Source organism: Mirounga angustirostris, unplaced genomic scaffold (genome assembly GCF_029215605.1).
Source record: "Mirounga angustirostris isolate CCGP_5_RB_7025 unplaced genomic scaffold, mMirAng1.0.hap1 SCAF_1, whole genome shotgun sequence".
Classification (NCBI taxonomy): Eukaryota; Metazoa; Chordata; class Mammalia; order Carnivora; family Phocidae; genus Mirounga; species Mirounga angustirostris.
The window spans coordinates 79,973,158-79,995,692 of NW_026991709.1; the positions used below are offsets into that span (position 1 = coordinate 79,973,158).

Here is a 22,535-nt window from a genome sequence, read left to right on the forward strand (position 1 = left end):
GGGGCGCTCGCTCGCTCACTCTCGGCTGCGCACACGCCCGTACAAACTCTCACACAGACACACGCGGGGTGCGCTGCCGCCGCCCGCCGCTGCTCCTCCTCCCGCCACCGCCTTGAGAGAGAGAGAGAGAGAGGAGAGAGAGAGAGAGGGAGGCAGAGAGAGCGCTTTGTCCGCGCGCCGCCGCCCGGCCCGGGACTCTGCCCCGAGGAGGCAGCCGCGCCGAGTCCCCGCCTCCGCCTCTGCCCCCGGGCGGGCCGGGCCGGCCGCGGTGGGGGGAGCCAGGCTGAGGGTGGGGGTGGGTGGCGGGCGGGCGGAGGGCGGGGAGGGGGGGCGGAGGAGGAGGAGGAGAGACGAGGGCAGCGGAGGAGGCGAGGAGCGCCGGGTACCGGGCCGGGGGAGCCGCGGGCTCTCGGGGAAGAGACGGATGATGAACAAGCTTTACATCGGGAACCTGAGCCCCGCCGTCACCGCCGACGACCTCCGGCAGCTCTTCGGGGACAGGAAGCTGCCCCTGGCGGGACAGGTCCTGCTCAAGTCCGGCTACGCCTTCGTGGACTACCCCGACCAGAACTGGGCCATCCGCGCCATCGAGACCCTCTCGGGTAAGCAGTCGCCGCTGCCCCCTCCCCCCGCCTCGCCCAGCTCAGGCCGGGACGGCGCCCGGAGGGAGGCCGAGCCCTGCGGGCGGCGCCCGGCGGGGGCTCCCGCGCCCGCACGCTCACTTCCACGCACCAGACCCTCAACTCTCGCCGCCGGCCCGATCCGGGACGGCCCGCTCCCCTCCCCCCACCGCTCCGGACTACCCCCCTGCCCTCCCAGCCGCAGCCCTGGGGCGACCCCCGTGCCGCTCCGAGGGTGCCCAGGGCTCACTCGCTCTCTGGGGGCACCCTTCCTCCCCCTGGCTCCCTGAGCTGCTCTCCAGAGTTTCCCCACCCCCATCCTGAGAGCCCCCGTCCCCTCTCTTCCCTGACCTTCCCGTCACCCCCTTTGTCAGGGGACCCCCTCCAAATCCTGCATCTCCTTCTCCCTTGACCGGACCTTACCCTTTTCCGTGCCTCGTGCCCGGGACCTCTCGCCCTGTGGCGTCCCCTGAGCCGCACTCTCCTTTCAAGCCCCCTCCCCACCTCGCCCCGCGGTCCCCCACTTTCGGCACCCCCTCGGCGCCACCCTGATGGTCCCCTCCGAGGTTTCGGGGCTCCCCCAACCCCAGCCCCTGCACGACGGCACCTCTCTCTCGGTCCTCTCCCGAGCCTCAGTCCCCCTCTCGCTCGTCTCTCAAGCGCTCCTATTTTTCTCTGAATTTTTTGTCCGATTTTATTGAGAAGAACTCGGGGCTGGGGGCTTTCCGCCGCCTGTCCCCCCGCCTCCCGCTCGGCCAGAAGCACCTTTTTACGAGGTGCCCTGTCTCAACTCGGTGGGGGCCCGGGCTGAGAACCGGGAAAGAGGCGACCGGGGGGCCCGCGAGAGCGCTGGAGCCCAGACGGGAGACGGAGAGCGACACACACACACTCGCGCGCGCGCGCACTCACCAACTCTCCCTCTCGCACACGCACCGCTCGGAGCCGCGCTCGCCCCCGGGGCGGGAGCCTGCGCCCCCCGAACCCCGGCCCGGCGGGAGCCCCTTCCCCACTGGCGCGCGGGGTGGGGGCGGGGCGGCAGTAAGGCCAAGGTGACACCCAGGAGCCGGCCGGGACTGGGCTCTCGCAGAAGCGGCCCCGGGGTGGTGGTGGTAGGGGGGTGGGGGGCTTCAGTGCGTCTTCTCGGGGCCACCGGGTGGAGAGGGCAGGGAGGGGAGCGCAGCGGAGCCTTCGGGGCCCGGGTTAGCGGAATGGAGAGGTGGGGGCCGGGAGAGGAGCGGGGCCGCGCCAGCCCTGCAGCTTGAGTTTCAAATGAGCTCATCCTTTCAAATTGGCGCCGCTCTTTATTAAATTTGTTTTTCCGGTAATGCCACCCACAGCTATACCTGGGGTCGGATCCGGGCTCGCGCCCTTCCCACCTCGTCCCAAGACTCGGGGCGCCCACCTTGCTTCCCACTGGGAACCAAGTTTGCCCAGCTCGAGCGGGGTAGGAGACCCCTTGAGGGCGCCCGAAGGCGGAGCCCGAGCGTGGAGTTCTGTGCGTGCCCCTCCTAGACCCCCGCCGGTTTGATCTAAGGAAGGTTCTGAGTGCTTTAATTTCTGTTTTAAAGGTAAAGTGGAATTGCATGGGAAAATCATGGAAGTTGATTACTCAGTCTCTAAAAAGCTCAGGTAAATATATTTTGCTTAGTTACTTTGTGATAGGGCTTACGTATAGATACAGAAATACATTCAGTTTTTTAAAGTGTGCTTTTATAGTTTTTAAAAAAGGCTTTTGTTTGTTTTGTTAAGTGGAGATAACATAGTTTAGAAAGTTACATTTTTTTACTTTCATTATATAAGGTGTTTACTGTACTTGGAAAATATCTGGTGCCTTATTGGGGGTGAGGGGTGGCGAACCCTAGCTGTGTGAAATTCGCTGGGACCGTTAAACTTGTTTATCAAAACTTGCCTCCCACCCCCCACTCCCACCCCTACCCCCAGCACAGTGGCAACAAATGCTTGTCAAGACTTCCTGTGAGATGTTAAGAGTAAATATTTACTTTGTCAGCTAAATTGCTGAACTAAACTTCGCGATTAATTAGTTTTCTTTTTTAGATAGCTTAACGTTGAATAATAAAATAATTCAGTAAGGGGTCAATATTTTGCACAGCACTCTAAAGAAATAAGTTGTTTGGATTGGCTGGCAGTTAAAAAGCCAGACTTTTTTAGTCACTGAGACTACTGACTATTGCTTCTGAGCGTTTTGTTGTTGTTGTTGCTTTTAAGATATGTTTGAGGCTAAATAAGTATCTTTGTGAAATCTATAGTTATATTTAAGTGCACTGTTGTTAATGAAGGAGTAAAGAGTTTTGTGGAAGTTGGATTTCTCCACAGTGATTTGCCTAAGTGAGAAGTATCTATGAGGAGAGAATGAGGGAGAACATCTTTGTTTAAAGTTTTTTGTGGACTTTAAATTGGGGCCCTTTATTACTCATTCTAGATTTTTTTTTTCTCCCATGTGTCCTAACTTAGTTTATATCCCATTCACATACATTTCTTCACCATTAGTCATTAAGTAGCTGGATTGAAAACTCTAAGTGAAGTCTTTGATCTACCACCTTTACAATTTGTGATACTCAACATTGTAACCGCTTACTTGATTTTTACCAGAATTGAATAGATTTTAAAACAAACGTACTAATTTTATAAATACTTAGATGTTTTGTTAAAGAGGTTTTAAAAATTGTGGGCGCATTTTCAGATACTTTTATTTTAACTAAGCGACAGAGTATCTTTTGTTTGCAAATGATTCTGTGACATATCACAAAAATAATGCCTTTTTAAAAAGGCAAAAGTTATGATTTGCAGTTTCATGTGTAATACTAAGCTAGTTCTTCTCTCTAGGAACAGATGTAGTGTGTAACTGGTTTTTCAGTTAAGTATTTTAATTTATATACTTTTCTATAAAGTTTTTTTTTGCCTGAGAAATCGAAGTTGAAACTTTCTGATATATTAAGTACTTACTGTGAATTTAAATTACTCATCCTACAACACTTGAAAATTTGATAACTATATTGAGCAAAACTTGAAAGAACCACCTAAAACATTTGATGGGCTATTATTCTATAAATGCCTAATTCTATTGGCTGTCTAGCTGTTTTGAGTCCTTTTTGGGGTTATAATTAATAAAAATCACTAGAATTTTAACTTTGTTTAGTTGGTGTCTCATTTCATGTTGCAAAGTACATTATTTCATGTTGCAATGTAAGGGAAATACTAATTTATCTAAAGTTATTAACCTCTCCTAAGACTTCTCACAAATAAACTTCTTCTAAACTTTTTCTTTCGAAATGAAGAGGTTATTTGCTGTTAGCCAGAGTGTCATTTAAGTAATTTTGTTGTGTTTATGTAAGAGTTCAGAATTAAAAGCATGTCCCCAATTTTTAGTATTAATTAAATAAAGAGCATACTAGGACTTATACAGCCCTATTAGTACATAATTTCTTTGAACATGTGGGCGATATGAAATACCTAGGAGGTAGATTAAAATGCGCTCTGTATGATTCACTACACTGAAGACGTCTGACATACCAAATGTATGCATAAGCTGCTGCTGTAGAGGGTTGCATCATTTCTGATTGGATGGTTTTACTCTTTTTTTCCCTTTCCTTTATTGGTTTAAAATGCAGGAATTAGTTGCTTGTACTGCAGGCTAAGGGAGAGATGGCTAATGACTGGCGTTGTGTACTGAGCTCAGACCCCTGGGATGAAGCAGCTGTATGTTCTCATGTACAGGGCACTACCACGGTGCTGGCTTTCAAAAAGCAGGGTACTGTGACATTTGAAACCAAAGCTTTTATGTTATATGGTGACTATTTTGGTGTTCCTTTGTTGCATTTCCATGAAATTTAACAAGTTAGAAGTAAATTTGTCAGCGTTAAGTCAGTTCTATATGTGGTTTTTGTGTTAGTTGAAGTGAAAATGTGAAGAAAACAATTCATCCTCATTGCTTGCTTACTTAAAAAATCATTTAACAATTGAGTGCTCATTTTCTTTATATTGTTCTGATTTCTTTCTGTTTTCAAGAATCAGTTTTAGTATCTACATTCCAAATAGATTTTTTTAAGCTAATGATACTTTGGGAGGAGATGTTTTTATCTTAAGTCATGAAATTATTGGCATGCCATTTGCTTACCAATTGGGTCTTTTGTTATATATCATTCTAGCATCATTTTACATGTGCTATTATAGTAGACAGCCTAGATAACCATTACTTTCTCAGGGTCATCAGAAGCAGAAAACTTTTTCCTTTTTGCCATATGTGTTTCATTCTTACTAGATACAAAGTATTGTAATGCAAACCATAGACAAACCATCTATTTTTCTTACTTTCTAAGTTGATTTCAGGCTTTGTTGAATAAAAATCTTTGGATTGTTTTTCTCTATTCATATTTGTTGGTAGTATATATAAATCAAAGATTCCTTAAAGAGGAAGAACTTGGTAGTGACTTTAAAATTCTGCTAAAAGTTGTGGAAACTTCTTGACAGAAATTTCATTTTTGATGTTGAGGAGAGTTTAGTTTAAAAATATATACATATATCTGCATATGTATCTACACACATACACTCGTGCGCACACATCACATAAATTGTTTTGAGCTAAGACATACGCTAACCTGAATGTGCTTTGTAACTAAAGTTGAATGATTCTGTGAGAAACAAAACTTTGAAAAATGCAATTTCTGCCCACTGCTAGGAAGTAACCAAGTGGTGCTAGACATGCTTTCACTGAGATGGTGTGAATACTATGAGGTAGTGTAGGAAAAAGCTATGAATTTGTCTTTCATGAGTTAAAAATCAGTAATTGTGTTCTCTCCAATGCAAATGAATTCGGTCTCCTATAGGAATGTTAAAGAAAACAGTATCTCAATTGTATTTTGCTTGTATGTACTACATTGTGCATAGTTGAATTAAATACCAAAAAGGAAAAAAAAAAAAATCACCCAACCTCAAGCCCTCCCTGCAACAAAGGCTTTTGCTGCATCAATTTTTAATTTTGTAGCAACAGAAAAGACTTTATGTTAAAATCATATGATAGCCTTCTATTTAAAGAATTTGTTGAATTAAAAATTAATTCCTGAATTTAATTAGATAGATTCCATGTGTGGATATAACATATATTAATATAAAATACATGTCAAACTCTAAGGTAACTTATGATTTGACTTTGAGTTGGATGTTTAGTTTCCCATTTTTAAAACAAAAATTTTTTCATATGGTTCTAGGCAATGCCATAAAGAATTACACATTTTTGCGACCTTTAAGAGATAATAGAAGCAACAAAGAAAAATATTAGTTGATAATTCAGGTGATAATGTAGGTTTAAAGTTCTAGCTTACAAATATTACAAGACTGGTCATTTGGTGTTTTTATGTTATTTAGCTAAATATTAAAAAACATTGAAAGCTACAAATCAAAATACTTTTTATGTGCTGCTTGATTTTCCAATTTGTCAAATTTATCTCGGTTTTAAATTTGTATTGTAGCAATTTATAAAAGTATTAAATGGCTGCATCTGACCATTAATTTTAAAAGGAGGTTTGGTGATGTTTAATACATTTGTCAAATGGTGTTTTTTAAAATAATGTTTCCGTGTAATTATGGCTGGATATAAGATGACCAGTAAGGGATGGTCTCAGAGTTTTGTTTTTTACTATTTTAACCTGAGACTACATAAAGATGAGAGAAGATTAGTAGTATTTGTACAATACCTTTTACACATGGTGAAATAATGTATTTTCTTTAAGAAGAATTTTTTAAAGGACATTGGATGATTTAGAACTAATTGCATGTCAAATTTTACATTTAACTATTTTGAGTAGATTTTTTTTTTTTTAATGGAAGTTGCTCCAGTTTTTCAGCTGGGGGGATATAAATGAGGTTGAAAGTGCATAAAAGGATAGTAATTGGGCACACTTACTAAAAGTCAAAACAATGAAAATCAGATTTCTACAGGAACTTTTTACACATATCTGATACTTCTCAACTTTCTAAATATTTGCTGTCTATTGCTGAATCACTCTTCCAAGTCTTCTAATGAAATTCTCAAAAGTAGATGAGCAATTGGTCAGAGTTGTGAGAGGATATTATTTGAGCTAAGTGTGTCATCTCTGTGATTCAGTGGGGTGTGTGCACATGGGTGTCTGTGTGCATGTGTGCTTTGTGGGGGACAGTACGTTCAGACAGATGGTATCAAGAGGGAAGTGGAGGAAATCTTTAATTGAGCAACATTTGCTCTGGAGTTTAGAATCTGACAAGGCAAATGAAAATTGCTGGATGTTTGAACCTTGTGACAAAGGGAATCAGTATTTGCTTTGAGTGATACATAACTCTTGTAGGTGGTTAACCTTTTGGAAGCCAGGGCTCCAGCACCTGGGGTGGCTTCTGCACCGAGTGTGCTGCTGGGAGGACGATGTAATGCACAGTGTACTCTCCTTCCTCTTGCTTGGATATCCTCTCTCACTAATAGAGTTAGCTCAGTGATTCTGTGAAGGCTCTGATGATGTATAAGCCATTTTTATAAATGTTAGAAAATTCAAAATTTGAATATGCATTTTCATTTAGAAATTCTATACTGTGGAAGACAGTATATTATTTTGCACAACAGAAGTACTCTGACAGAATCAATTTCATTAGAAGCATAAATATTGAACTGGTTTCTTTGGAGACTCTTAAAAAAAGTTTCAAAATATACTTTTAAAAATTCCACTTACATGCCACCAAAGTGTCTTCACGTTCTTTTTGGTATTGAAGAAGAGAGTGGCGTGGCTTGGCTAAGCCAGTTTTTTAAACCAGTTTTCTAAAACTTTTAGTCAAAAGCATTATCTCTCAAAAGTTATGATTAACTTCTTAATTTGAAGGATGGCATAGTTCTGTTTAACAAAACATGCCCAAGTAATTTATTAGTCAAGGTTTATCCTTTTTACACTGAAATTCAAGTCCAGTCAGTTTGGGTAGTCATTCAGAACACTATCGTTGAAGAAAATGTAATAGCAAATAAACAACGAACACCTACCGGTAAAGATAACAGGTTTTCCTCCCATTTATCATCATTAAAATATTTTTTAAAATCTTTTACTTTATAATTTGACTTCATGCTTACAAACTTGTAATTTTCATTTGGTGGCATGGACTGTATGGGTTCTATTTTCGGCAGCAAAATTGCAGAGTGCTCAGAGCATTATTTTTAAGGTTTTTCTTTCCTGTTTTGATCATGTACTTTGGTCTTTCCATAAAATAGAGAAGAAAAATTATTTTCCTTTATAGAAAAATTGAAATTCTGTTGCTTTGGCTTCCAAAGACAAGGGAGGATATGATAATTGTTTCTTTAATTTGGTTTAGAGTTTGACGGCATATTGAGGTAAAGATTAAGTAGACCAGAAAAAATGGATGCTTTTGCACTAATAGCAGGCAATCAAATCTGAAAGCTAACCCAGTGTCCATCATTGAATAGATATATGTCTCCTTCCAAGCCTCTCTTTCTCACTATGTAATAGGCTTGCATTTTTGAGATACATTTTGTTCATTTATTCCCAGATTTCTTTGTTATTTATCTATTCTGTACTTTATTCTTAAAATGTGAATATTACTTAGAATTTTCCCATTCTGTTTACTATCAAGAATATTTCATAAAATAGCTGTTTTAATGAGTCCCATAAATGAAAATTAAGAGGGGCGCCTGGGTGGCTCAGTCGTTAAGTGTCTGCCTTCGGCTCAGGTCATGATCCCGGGGTGCTGGGATCGAGCCCCGCATCGGGCTCCCTGCTCAGCGGGAAGCCTGCTTCTCCCTCTCCCATTCCCCCTGCTTGTGTTCCCTCTCTTGCTGTGTCTCTCTCTGTCAAATAAATTTTTAAAAATCCTAAAAAAAAAAAAAAAAGAAAATTAAGAGTTCGAATGCATATTTTAGACTTTCTGATATTTACCTGTATCATAAGAAATGTTGTACCTAATGACCAGGAAAATATGTATGGGACCATTTCAGCTTTTCTCATTATGATATAATTAATATGTGCCAGTGTGTGAGAATTTGCCTTAGGGGGGAAGCTTGGATTTTTAATTTTTGTTTTGAATGTGATCAGAAAGGTTGTTTCATGATTCCATGTGTTGATGTGTAAATAATGCTCATAGCATTCTCTCGGGGAGATATATGTATTTTTATGTGCCTGCATCATATATTCATATAGTATTGATGTCTCAGTCTCTTCAACACATTATTTCATTTACTCCAAATAATAATTATGTGAAGAAGATAGGACAAGTAATTTCCTCCCCTTTTTTCTGATGAGGAAACTTAGTTTCAGAGAGATTTAATAATTTGCCCAAGGCCACATGGCTATTAAATAAAGCTGTGGCTAGAGCCCAGGTCTTCTGATCCTCAGTCCAGCATGCTGAGACTTTTTTTTTCTATTTTTTAAATTAAAGAAGTCGGGCGCCTGGGTGGCTCAGTCGTTAAGCGTCTGCCTTCGGCTCAGGTCATGATCCCAGGGTCCTGGGATCGAGTCCCGCATCAGGCTCCCTGCTCGGTGGGGAGTCTGCTTCTCCCTCTCTCTCTGCCTCTGCTTGTGTGCTCTCTCTCTCCTTCTCTGTCAAATAAATAAATAAAATCTTTAAAAATAAATAAATAAATAAATAAATCAAAGAAGTCAGTCAAAAGTGTTGTAAGGCTCAAAGGGTGCCTTTCAAGAGTGATGGAAGTATATGAAAATAGATTTGTTTGTGAATGATCCTTTGCAGTCTTATTCTTACATCAATCTGAGTTATCTGTACTTTGTTACAGTTTTTTTAGAAGCAGAAATAATTAGAAACAAACAGAGACAATTTAAACATTACCAGCAGCATTACCTCCTCCTAACACCATGCTCGCCCATAGACAGAAGTGGGGTTGGAGTTTGTTGCTTTTTTCAGTGGTTGCATTCCTTGTGCTATGAAATAGAACACTGCCAAGAAAGACGTATCTCTCGACATCTTGCACCACACACATTAGGCAGTGAGCTGTAGCTCTGGTCAAGACTATCAGCCTTGTGGTAAAGGAAAGTCTAGCTCAAGGAATCACTTGGGTGGGTTCTTCCTGGGTTTTAACCAACCCATTGCTGGAGGTCAGGACTGTGTTTTGGTTTCTTTTCCTGGTGGCTGCCAGGTCTTTGAGAGACATTAGATTTGGTGTCTCTCTGCTTCACTTTCTGTACAGAGTATGGCCTTTGGCCTCTCTTGTGGGGATGGAATGAGTATTAGTAGGATAGTATCCATGAAGTTTTCAGATTCATTAATGATACAATCACTCAAAAACATATACTAAATAACTAAGCATGTGAAGTGCAGTTCATTTTCCCTTAATTGTAAACTTTCCCTGCATTTATCCTCTTGTTTCCTTTAAGTTTTGTGTACTGTCCTATGTATATGGTGGTGGTGGAAGGGAGGAAGGCACTATCAAAAAATAATAGGTGAAAAGATTATTTCCAACTCCCCACACATTTCATTTCTTTAAGTTAGGATAGTCTGGAGTAAGGTATTGGATGTTCTGTGGAATTCTGACTCTGAAGATGGGGAAGGAAGGTAACTAATACTTAGGAAGCAGTTCCTGTGCTAGGGGGCTGCACGAGGCCTTCTGTGTATCTTATTTTATCCTCACAACAGCCGGGAGAGACCTGTACTTCATCCTTTTTACAGATAGGACAGTCAGGCTTCAGGCTCAAAAGCAGCTCCTCCTTCCACCTGACCAAACCTGCTTCAAAGAAACAGTGGTCCTATTACCTTTGCTCTCCTCCTAATTTAAATATAGTAACAGTACCCTACCAGTAAAGCAGGAGTTGTGATAATGTTTACATAGGCTACAGAGTAACTTTGTATGTTTTTCCCAACTCAGAACAAGAGATAAAGTTTACATGTATACAACAGATATGCTGAGGAAGATAAGGTGCTGAAGTTTAGTTATTTTTAGTATAATTGAAAAACAGCTAAAAGTGTTAGTCATAATTTGAGGACACTTTTTGAAGTAGTCCTTCCTATTGTAGAGGCGTTAGTAATTATGAAAGAGAGGTGTTTTTAAAAGTCATTGTGACTGAAAACTAACATAATGTGTATGCGGTGTGGGGAGAGGGTCTGTATTCATGCTTTTGGCCCAGATATATTTTTTTAAACCCTGAAAAAAGACTCAGCCTTTTTTGTTTAGGACCTAGAATGTTGCACAAAGTTTGGCATGGTTTCATTTTCATCTGTATATAAAAAAAATGTGTATGGTCTAGAGAAGGAAAATATGGGATTCTCACAAATTGCTTTTCATAAAATGATTCATCTTACTAACATTAGAAAATTTTAAACCTTTCTGACACGTGAAAATGTCAGTGAAAGCACAGGGAGTGGAAAGATGGGTCTTTTTGATACAATACTTAAATATTATATAGTACATTGGTGACTTTTTTAAGTAAACAAGATGTAAGATACAATTATACTATCAATGAAAGGAGATTTACAAGAGTTTTGCTTCTAGAGATAGAGGTGCTTTTTTGATAAAAACATAATCTTATGAACTTTATTATGATTAAAAAATAATGATTTTTCTCAGTCAAGAACCTCTAATAGAGCTTAAAATGTTATCAGAGAAGACATTTTTATTATCTGGCTACATCTTCTCTTTACGCTTTCTCTTCAAAAAGCAAAGCAAAAAATATGTAATTGAATGGTGATTCTGGGGACAGGTTAACCTCAAACCAATTCACAAAATAGAAGATATTTTGAAAAAGCTCATGTGAGGACAGGCTATGACTGTATTATGTGGAGACCTTTTACTTGAGTCCCTCCTGACCTTTGTGATTTTAACAATGCATAATGAAAAATGGATGTTTTTCTTCATTGTATGGGTAAGACTTTGGAGTAGAATATTTGTGCATCTTTGAGAGAGTCATATAGATGATTCAACAGTTTAACACTAATAAAAATGGAGTTTAGCCTCTTCAAATAGAAGGAAGGGGGAATGAGAGAAAGAAAGAAAGACAGTTGGAGGGAGAGAGGGAAGGAAGGGGGACAGGAGACAGGCGGCATAGGTGACTGAGTGAACTGTGTCAGGCAGCTCGTGCATTCTCTGATTCCAGAGCACAGGGGAAAGACTGGTACTCACTGATAGTGCAGAGAAGACAGTAAGTGACTCCAGTGGTGCCAGCAGGACTGAAAATCTCACACAATTTATTCTTTGATGTTTAAAAACTCTAGGAGTATGTGGCTGGCCTGCCCCACAAAAGGTTTTGCATTTCTTTCTATGAGGCTCTGTACTGGCCACTTCCTCCCTCCCTCTCTCTCCCTCTCTCTCATTCTCCTTCCCCTTTGCATTTCCATGGGGATGGCTAGGCAGGGCTGGAAGGTGCCTGGTGTGCAGGCCTACCTCCAGTGCAGTGCCCCTCGCTGGCTGAGTTTGGGGAAGCCAGGGAGGCGTGTGTGCGCTTGCTCAATGTGTTGGAATGTATGGGTTCTGTGGCATACACTTACCGGGAAAGTGCAGCAGACAGACACACAGACCCACACACACACACACACACACACACACACACACACGCTTGTCAGTGGTTGGGGGGGTTGTCAAACATAGCTGGCTTTTATGAAGAGTTGAAAATTTGGGAAGGAATTTCCTAGTGTTGAAAGTTCAGGCTACTTTTCTCCCCCCTAGAGTGCAATTGTATTTATTCTTTGTAAAGGGAAAACATCTCCCCTCCCCCCCAAATACCGTTGAAGGATAGAAAAAAAATTTGTGGATGCATAATCTGGCCTTGCTCCTGGATCTTGCTGTACTCTTTCCCCCTTTCTCTTTATATGAATAGTGATGTCTTCAAATCACGGACACTGAATTTGTAAAATAAGCTTTTGAAAACTCTGAGTTGTGTCACTGCTAATGATGATAGAATCAAGGATCTTTAGAAACCAAGTTTTAAGCTCAGTTATTTTAAAATATAGGATTAATCTCCCTTTTGAGGAATAAAGAATAAAATACTTGCCCAACGAAGACTTCTAATTTTTTTGCCCCTTAATATTTTTTAAAATTTTACATTCATTTATTTTTTTTTATTCACAAAAGATTTGAGGTAACAAAGGTGCTGTTTATTCAGTTATTTGAAATAAAGAGGACAGAGATTTAGTCTTATGAAGTAGGTTAGTGAAACTGACATTTTGTTTTAAGGGCTATAAAAGACTGGGAACAGGTGGTTGGTTCTAATATAATTCTTTATACATCTTAGGAGATTTGCCAGGGAAGAGTTAGCTCTTTGGTTCATTGATTTTTGTATTAATGGTTTGCTGTGCATGTCTGTTTCAACGATTTCAAGACAATAATTGTGATATTGAAAATTGGTGGCTTTAGTTCATGATTATGGACAAGATGTTAATACCTGCCTTAAAAATTTCCAGGCCTGGGGCGCCTGGGTGGCTCAGTTGGTCAAGCGGTTAAGCGTCTGACTCTTGATTTCAGCTCAGGTCATGATCTCAGGGGTGGGTGAGATCAAGCCCTGCATCAGGCTCTATGCTCAGCAGGGAGTCGAGCCTGCTTAAGATTCTCTCCCTCTCCTTCTGCCTCTGCCCCTGCTTGTGTGCTCTCTCTATAAAATAAATAAATAAATCTTTAAAAAATATTTCCAGGGGTGCCTGGGTGGCTCAGTCGTTAAGCATCTGCCTTTGGCTCAGGTCATGATCCCGGGGTCCTGGGATCGAGCCCCGCATCGGGCTCCCTGCTCCGCGGGAAGCCTGCTTCTCTCTCTCCCACTCCCCCTGCTGTGTTCCCTCTCTCGCTGTCTCTCTCTGTCAAATAAATAAGTAAAATCTTTAAAAAAAAAAAGTTTACAGGCCAAAGTCCTATCTTTTACTCCCCATGGTAGTACGTTTAACAGTGTGTTCCACAAAGCCTGAGGATTCTGAGGAGATGCCAAATTCATGGGAAGGAAGAAGTGGACATATGTACATGGGAGATCCTGGCTTCTTAACCACCTTTCAGTCAGAAAACAGCTATATTCATTGCAGTTTTATGTATTGGAGTTCAGTCTAGAATTTGGTTCAGAAAAGAGGTTTGCTGCTTTAAAAAACAGTTTGAAAGTTATCTGCCCTATAGTATATAATTCTGGGCCTTGAGTCCATTCCTTGTTCAGACATTCCAGCAGATCCAAAACTCCTTCCTTCTCAAGGAAAATTTAGACCCTGCCTTTGCTACTTCTAAATCTACTTCCTGTGGAATGGCCTGTCACTTTCGCTTTAGTAACAAATGTTTGCTTTGCCAACTGCATGCCAGACTAAATCTATGGATTTTTCTATAATCAATAGCACAGAATGTTTGCCCTTCAGGAACTTTCTAAGGAGCTCCTTGGCCAATGGTTGCACTTCAGTTCTTGGTAGAGCCATTAGAGTCAACTAACTTTGAAGAGTGATGGGTCTGGTGACAAGGGACCCACTCATTGATCAACAATAGGGCTTTGCTTCAGGAGGTCCAAGCAGGTTGGCCCTCCTGCCCCTTCTTTAAGCAGAGCGTCCCTACTTTTATCTGTTGCATATGGTGAGTTTCCATAAACACAGGGGTGATCTTCAGAATATTTTCAACTGGTTAGAATGGACACCTCACAGGTCAGAGGGGACATAAACCATTATCTAATACACACTTGCACAGCATCAGTCCTGCATGCATGAGTCTTGTTCTAGAACAGGTTATTAGGGGCGTGTGGGTGGCTCAGTCGGTTAAGCGTCTGCCTTCGGCTCAGGTCCTGATCCCAAGGTCCTGGGATGGAGCCCCTCCTCGGGCTCCCTGCTCAGCGAGAGCCTGCTTCTCCCTCTCCCTCTGTCTGCCTCTCTTTCTCTGTGTCTCATAAATAAATAAATAAAATCTTAAAAAAAAAAAACCAGGATATTATTACTTCAAACAATATATGTTATTCTCTCAGTGATTTCTTAACCTGTGGTCAAGGACTCTTGGGGGCAGTACTTAAAGTCCTTGGACTTTGCCTTCTGTGTTATTTAAAGAGCCTCCTGGAGGGTTTTCATGCCCAGAGAGAGGGAGAGAGGAGGCTCCCCTCTGAGCTCTGCTTTGTGCCCATGTACTCCATCGCTCCAGCTTCAAAGACCACTGATTTCATATCCTACATCCAAGTTTTGTAGTAAGGTTGTCACAAGAAACCACCATATATTTACAGGGGTCCACACTCAAATACCTGCAGGTGATATAAGTGGTGGCAAGGGGGGGTTTCTATGACGGACAGGAGAGGTAGCTCTTAAGTCAGCTTCAGCCAGCTGCTACATGTGGAAATGTAAGGCCAGTGTTCGCAAATCTGATTTTCCAGAAGAAGCTGGAAGTCAGAATTCTTATGTTAAGTATTGGCAACAATTCAAAAATTTTTGTAGAGATTGTGAAGGTCGAAGAAGATAACTTGTGGGTTGAATCTGGCCCACGGGTTGCTGGTTTGTAGTCTCTGCCACATGAAAATTCGGCAGCTTCTCTAAGATATTGTTGAAGACTCTCTCCATTATGTTTAGTATCTCCTACCCTTAAGGCTTGTCTGTGAATGAGAGGGGAAAGTCCTTCTGTTGATGAACTGGATAAACTCATATGTCTCTTATCTAAAGATGATGATAGCTGTTTAGAAGCTCAAAATTAAAATTATGTCTCAGTTGCTGCAGCCATCCTTAGTCTAGTTAGTTTTCTGGAATAATTATTTTCTCTACTATAAAGTACCTTACACTTTTAATTTTATATCCTTATTATGTTTCTATTATATGGAACCATCTGAAATCCTTTTGTAAATTTAGAAGGTACATATGCTGAATGTGTGACCATCTTATAATTTTATGTATATGCTATTTCATTATACATGTTCATGAGAAAAAAAACAAGCCCTATTTTCATATAATTGGAGGAACGTATTTCCTCATCGGTCTCAATTATACCTTCTCCAGTTAAACACTGGGCCAGCTATAGATGATGTTTTAAACTGTTTTTAAGAAGATATGATTCTCATATGTCTAGCAAACGTTTTTTTTTTTAAATAAGAGCTTGAATTCTGCCTGTAAATCAACATCTGATATAAGGCAGGTAGTTTTAAAAGCATAGTGTGGGGGCGCCTGGGTGGCTCAGTCGTTAAGCGTTTCCCTTTGGCTCAGGTCATGGTTCCAGGGTCCTGGGATCGAGCCCCGCATCGGGCTCCCTGCTCAGCGGGAAGCCTGCTTCTCCCTCTCCCACGCCCCCTGCTTGTGTTCCCTCTCTCACTGTGTCTCTCTCTGTCAAATAAATAAATAAAATCTTAAAAAAAAAAATAAAAGCATAGTGTGTACTTGGCAGGAAAATTCAGTGGTGAAAAGTAGTGCTTTTAAATATTTTTGAAAAGTGTTTTGGTTACTGTTGCACTTTCTTGTATTTAAGTTGAGGAAATTGAAAGCCGTACGGATTCTGCTTCTGGGTCCTGGGTGCAGTAAATACTCATTAAGGCCAAACTAAATGGAAACTGCCAGTTACCTGAGGGACCTTTACAAAAAAAAACAAAACAAAAACACAAAACCCAAAGAAAACTGAAACACAAAAAACTAGTAGGATTGTTGGATTAGCATTTTAAAAATGTATCTTTTTATTCTAAAACTTACATGAAATGAAATAGCTCATTAAGAATCCCTATAATGGTAAGGTAGAGCGCATGTCTTGGGGAACATAAAATTAGATGATCTATGGTAAGACATAATAGAGTGGCATATAAGAGTCTGAGAATTCAGGATTTCATTTGGTTTCCCTCATTTGTGAAGGATCTAATGGCTATCAGTTCCATAAAAATAATCAACTCTATTTTTTGGACTGATCTTTTGAACTTTAAAATTTTGAAGTTCCATGAAATCTTGCTCTTGTCTTGTTTTTTATTTCCACTGGTGCATCTTGAATGCCTTGAAAAGTGAAATTAGCTGCTCGTTAAATATTTTTCAACTTTTAAAAATTAGAGCCATAATAAGGTATCCTTAATAATTTGCTTTTATTTCTTTTCCTCTTCTTTATTTTCAAGCTGAGGGTGGGGAGAAATAGCAGTTCAAAGATTTTACTCTTTTGTGAATGGGTTTTTCAGTCTTTGTACTGAATCCTTGGCCTAAGTGGAATGAAACCTTCATGGGCATTTTAGGTACAAAGGTCCTTTAAAACATGAGGTGCACTGCAAAGAGCAGTTTCCCAGGGCTGCAAAGTGAGTTTTGGAAAGCAGAGCCTTAGATTTGGTGGAACCAGAATAGGTTTTGCAAATCAGTCTTTATAATAATAATAATAATAATAATAATAATAATAATAATAATAATAACGATGGTGGGTTAATCTTAGTATTACCAGATTCAGTGTGATTACTTGAAAATACAATTTTCTCTGTAGATATTTCTCTCTCCAACCCAAATTAGATTAAAAATATGCCAGGAGTCATGGAAGGAAAACATATATAGCCCCCCCCCACACACACACACAAAAATGGCTATCCTCTTATTGCAAGATAGTAGGTGGATACAAGAAGCAAGTTAAGTTGTGTTTTTATGTAGTAAATCAAAGATGATCAGCTTAAGCAGACAGCGTCTGAAATTGTTGTGAAAAAATAGACAAGTGCAAAAATGACAGAATTTACCAATGGGTAAGATAATGCATACCCAAGGAAATGACTGATCTTAAAATAAATGTTAATTGCAAAACAAGATGCTGTCAAATGCTCTGTATTAGTAATCTATTGCTGCATACAAATTATCCCAAAACTGGGGCGCCTGGGTGGCTCAGTCGGTTGAGTGTGTGACTCTTGATCTCAACTCAGGTCTTGATCTCAGGGTTGTGAGTTCAAGCCCCACACTAGGCTACATGCTGGGCATGGAGCCTACTTAAAAACAAAACAAAACGAATTACCCCCAAAACTTAGCAGATTAAAGCAGCTAAGATAATTAAATTCATTATCTCTCACATTTTCTGAGGGTCAGGAATATGGTAGCAGTATACCTGGGTTGTTCTAGCTCAGCATCTTTTATGAGGTTGCAGTCAAGAAGATCTGCTATCAAGCTCACTCTTATGGCGGTTGAAAGGCCTCTGTTTCCCTGTGGCTGTGGCTAGAGCTTTCAGGCCTTCATAACATGGACCTCTCCATAGGTCTGCTCACAGCATGGCCGCGGGCTCCCGCGAGTAATCGAAGAGAGCGTGACACCACAGTGCCTTGCCCCACCTAGTCCGTGAGTTGTGCATCATCACTTCTGCCTTATTTTGTGTGTGAGACATGAGACACTAGTCCAGCCCTCACTCAGTGGGAAAGGGTCACTCAGGAAGTGAATACCTGGAGGTGTGGGGATCCTTGGGGCACCTAGGATTTAACTAAGTCAGTCAGGAAAAGTCAACAAGTCAAAGAGAGTCTTAGCTGACCTGGAGTTTATACTGAGGAGAATAATCCCCTTCTGTTCATATTGATACTTAGCTCCTTTTGGAGCAAAACAAATTTCTTATAAAACACCAGTAATAATAGTTATGGATTACTGAATCCTTTTATAATCCTTACTTAATTTTTCAGAACCCCTTCTAGGGTGAGGGAGGCACTGCTCTCCTTTTTTCAGAGATTGGGGAACTGAGGCCCAGACTGTTCAAACGGCTTAGACAGGCCACATACTCAGCTTTCATCCCAAAGTGTCTGCTCCCCGCCTCTCTTTTTACCCTCTTTCTCTTCTTTCCTCTAAAGAATGATTGTAGTTACTTTCTCTTTCATAAAACACAATTTAATTTTTCCCTTTCAGCCTTATCTGAAAGAGCTGATTTTTTAAATGCTTAATTGAAAAGTTTAAAACACTGTTCTTATAGTATCAATAAAGATGTTAGCCACTTTTCTGCCAGCAGTAAGAGCCCTTTTTGCTATTTTTGTAACTGGGTGAGGTCTGATTTCTCCAAAATTGTGCCATACTGTGGTTAGCCATAGTCTACAAGAGGAAAATAGATTTACCCTTCTTTAAAATCATTGGTTTTCTAAGAAATATGCTATTTACTATACCAAATCTGAGTAAATCTTTCTGGGACAAAATGCAGTGGTCACTTTGATATCAGACAAGGCCAGTTCTCTTCCCCACTAAAAATGCAAAACATCAGGCCTTCAGATCTTTGGTATCTACCTTTTTTTTTTTTTTTAAAGATTTTATTTATTTATTTGAGACAGAGAGAATGAGAGACAGAGAGCATGAGAGGGAGGAGGGTCAGAGGGAGAAGCAGACTCCCCGCTGAGCAGGGAGCCCGATGCGGGACTCGATCCCTGACTCCAGGATCATGACCTGAGCCTAAGGCAGTCGCTTAACCAACTGAGCCACCCAGGCGCCCCTGTATCTACCTTTTTATACATTTATTTCTTGAGGAGATTTGATCGTGTTTTTGGTGTTAGTCATATCCACATTGGTGTTGAAGGATTCATTCTGTGTGAGTGTTTTGCTAAATTCATGCAGACCTATCAACTTTGCCTATAGAATGTCCTGACTTTGACTTCACTCAAATATAGTATTTTAATAGTCATGTCTTTAAGTTTTTATTGAATCTCAGTGCTTACTTTACTTGCATTACATATTCCTATAACCCATTTAACCTTTTCTCTCAAAGGTCCTGATAACATGATAGTGTCGAGTGAGGAGTTATTTTGATTCTTTCCTTTTGAATGTGTATAGACTGAGACTTACAGAGTATTAAAGTCCTTTAGGAATGACTGCTCTCTAGGAAAGATAGATACTTTTTATATTGTTTAAGAAAAACCACTAGGGGGGGCGCCTGGGTGGCTCAGTCGTTAAGTGTCTGCCTTCAGCTCAGGTCATGATCCCAGGGTCCTGGGATCAGCCCCGCATCCGGCTCCTTGCTCCGCAGGAAGCCTGCTTCTCCCTCTCCCACTCCCCCTGCTTGTGTTCCTGCTCTTGCTATCTCTCTCTCTGTCAAATAAATAAATAAAATATTAAAAGAAAGAAAGAAAGAAAGAAGAAAGAAAGAAAGAAAGAAAGAAGAAAGAAAGAAAGAAAGAAAGAAAGAAAGAAAGAAAGAAAGAAAGAAAGAAAGAAAGAAAGAAAGAAAGAAAAGAAAAGAAAGAAAGACAAACCACTAGGGGTAAATACTGAAATTTTTTTTAAAGATTTTGTTTACTTACTTGAGAAAGAGAGCACGGGTGAGGTGAGGGACAGAGGGAGAAGCAGGCTTCCCACTGAGCAGGGAGCCTGATGTGGGGCTTGATCCTAGGACTCTGGGATCCTGACCTGAGCAGAAGGCAGATGCTTAACTGACTGAGCCACCCAGGCGCCCCCTGAATTTTTTACACTCTGTATATTCTAGTTAAATGAGTATATCCTGAGTTATCCTTTGTGGGAGAGGGTTGTCCTTGAGTGGGTTCTCAACCTCTCCATAGTTTAAAATCTTGATGTAATTTTTTCACAAAACAATCAAATGATGACATTAAGAATTTTTTTTTCTTCAGAGATTTGAAAGAGAATTCCCCAACTGCCTTCAGTGGAAGGACCAAGTTTAAGATTTGTTTCAGATTTTTGTCATCTTCAAGTGTTAGGAGGTCAAAGGTGAGCATGAACAATTCTGGGAGCTCAGAGGACCAATGTGATATGTAACTCTACACGTTTTTTTTTATTGTTTTTGTAATATTTTGACTGCCTGTAGATATTCACCCAAAGAAATGTATTTTTTCTCCTTCTTCCTCAGAGACTTATCTTTTTAGAATCCCAGCCTGGGAGAGAGGGAGAAGGGAAAAAAAATCAGAAGCCAACTAATGGGCTGAACTGCCATAGGTGACCTCCTCGATTTCCTATAATCTCAGTTATTCCTCCTCAAGTTGCCCCTCCAGTTGATTTGTTTTTCAAGTCTAGAAAAGCAGCATTTGGGGTGGAAGAGAACATTTCCTGCTTGACTACCTGACAGAGCCTGTTTCCCAGGTCTCCTCCCAGAGCCACAACAGGTGTCTCTACCTACAAAACACCTCAGCACAGGAGCTGTCCACAGAGTTCTGGGTGGGACACAGCTCCTCTGAGTGTCTCTGGGTGTGTGTCATGGCTCTCCTGGATGGTTGCGTGTTCTTTGGAAATGTACATGTTTCCTGGTTTTTCAGAAGTGCTTCTGGGCTAGTGCAATTGATGTTTGAACCTCAGACATTCTCTCTTGTGTCTAACAGCCTAGGGACTACATAATGTACAGTGAACGTGGTTGGGTGTTTTTCATCATCAAATACATCAGACCCTCTCTGAAAACACAAGCGGCATCAATTTCTCTGAATCTGGTTGATGCTGTTCAATTCTTGACCTGAGGTTATGGTTAGAATTAAATACATTGAGGCTTTATTGATGCCGGGTAGGGGAAGATCAATGATAATTCGTCAAATGTCTGAACGGGCAGATTTTTTTAAAAAATGTATGTTACTTTCAATTAAGTACTGCAACCTGAGTTAACAAAATGTTGCTAAAGAGCAATCCTACCAGACCTTTTTATTGAATAGAAAAAATGATTTACATTCATCATATCAGTTATATGTAAATACTTCCGAAATGTGTTTAAATAGCTTATTCTCTTGAGCAGTTTAAATTTCCCTCTTATGATCTTGTTAATATTGATTCCTTGGTTAAATCAGCTGCCCTTCCCTTCTTTTTAAAGAAGGAGTAAATTCCAGTTCTTTGCTATTACAATTAGAATTAATGACATTTCACTAATCAATGGGCTATAATATCTCAGTTCTTTGTAGGTTTCCAGTGCCCTTAAGATGGAAATAATTTAATGTCTGAGTATCAAACTATTCTAGAAGAATTTAGGATGATGCCTTTGTAATTTTCACATGACAGGAAGTGGTTAAAAAGTCATCCATTCAGGGCGCCTGGGTGGCTCAGTTGGTTAAGCGACTGCCTTCGGCTCAGTTCATGATCCTGGAGTCCCGGGATCGAGTCCTGCATCGGGCTCCCTGCTTGGCAGGGAGTCTGCTTCTCCCTCTGACCCTCCTCCCTCTCATGCTCTCTGTCTCTCATTCTCTCTCTCTCTCTCAAATAAATAAATAAAATCTTAAAAAAAAAAAATTAAAAAAAAAAGTCATCCATTCAAAAGAGAGTTCAATTTAAATCATGGCAATCCATTATTACTTAATTGACAGAAATGAAGGCAATTTTGATCAGAATAATTATAGTTTAATAAAATGGAAATACCTCTTTTTTCAGTACTTTTATTTGGGAAATAGTCACCAACAAGAATCTAATAACCCGGGCACCTGGGTGGCTCAGTCGTTAAGCGTCTGCCTTCCGCTCAGGTCATGATCCCGGGGTCCTGGAATCGAGCCCCACATCGGGCTCCCTGCTCAGCAGGAGGCCTGCTTCTCCTTCTCCCACTCCCCCTGCTTGTGTTCCTGTTCTTGCTGTCTCTCTGTCATATAAATAAATAAAATCTTTAAAAAAAAAAAAAGAATCTAATAACCCAATAGTACTTTAATTTGGGCGCTGTTTTAATGTTTGATCATTTGACATTTGATTCTGTACTACCCTTTAAAGGTAAAATTTATATATGTTTTAGTTTTGAAGGAAACATCGTGGGTAACTTCTAAGATTGAGCCTAGCAAACTACATTTTTCAGAGATAGGATGATAACCTTCAATATCCCGCTGCTAAGTAGAAGAGGCTGCCTGGGAGCTGTGTTCTAGTGGGAGATATGGAGCCTGCAGTCTGCTAACCCCTCCTACATCAGCACTCAAAGGGTACTTTCAGCGTTTAACTTCTACATTTATTTCAGTTCTTCTAGCAACAAAAAAAGTGTTTGTGGGTGTTTTCATCTTGAGAAAAGCTTTTACTTCTGGCTATTTTCTCTGCCGGGGGTCTTTAGAGACCTAAGCTTTGTTGATAGTGCCTCAGTCTGGCTGGTGGGTAAGAGGGATTCTATGCTTATTTGGTGCTATTACATTTGGATTTTGAAATTCA

At 40.8% G+C, this 22,535-nt stretch overlaps 1 protein-coding gene across 7 annotated transcripts in view; it reads left to right on the top strand.

The window, feature by feature from the left end:
- Positions 1 to 324: 324 nt before the first annotated feature.
- The window catches only part of IGF2BP2 (insulin like growth factor 2 mRNA binding protein 2), a 161,185-nt gene continuing 138,974 nt past the window's right edge, over positions 325 to 22,535 (top strand). For 4 of the 7 annotated variants that reach the window (XM_064584043.1, XM_064584038.1, XM_064584036.1 and 1 more), the window contains exons 1-2: positions 326 to 602; positions 2,189 to 2,249. In XM_064584043.1, coding sequence (XP_064440113.1) covers positions 425 to 602; positions 2,189 to 2,249 — 239 coding nt within the window. In that variant the 5' untranslated portion in view covers positions 326 to 424. Of the gene's footprint in view, positions 603 to 2,188; positions 2,250 to 22,535 lie in introns of all 7 variants that reach the window. The other 3 variants (XM_045903204.2, XM_045903206.2, XM_064584046.1) reach the window with 2 other exon arrangements.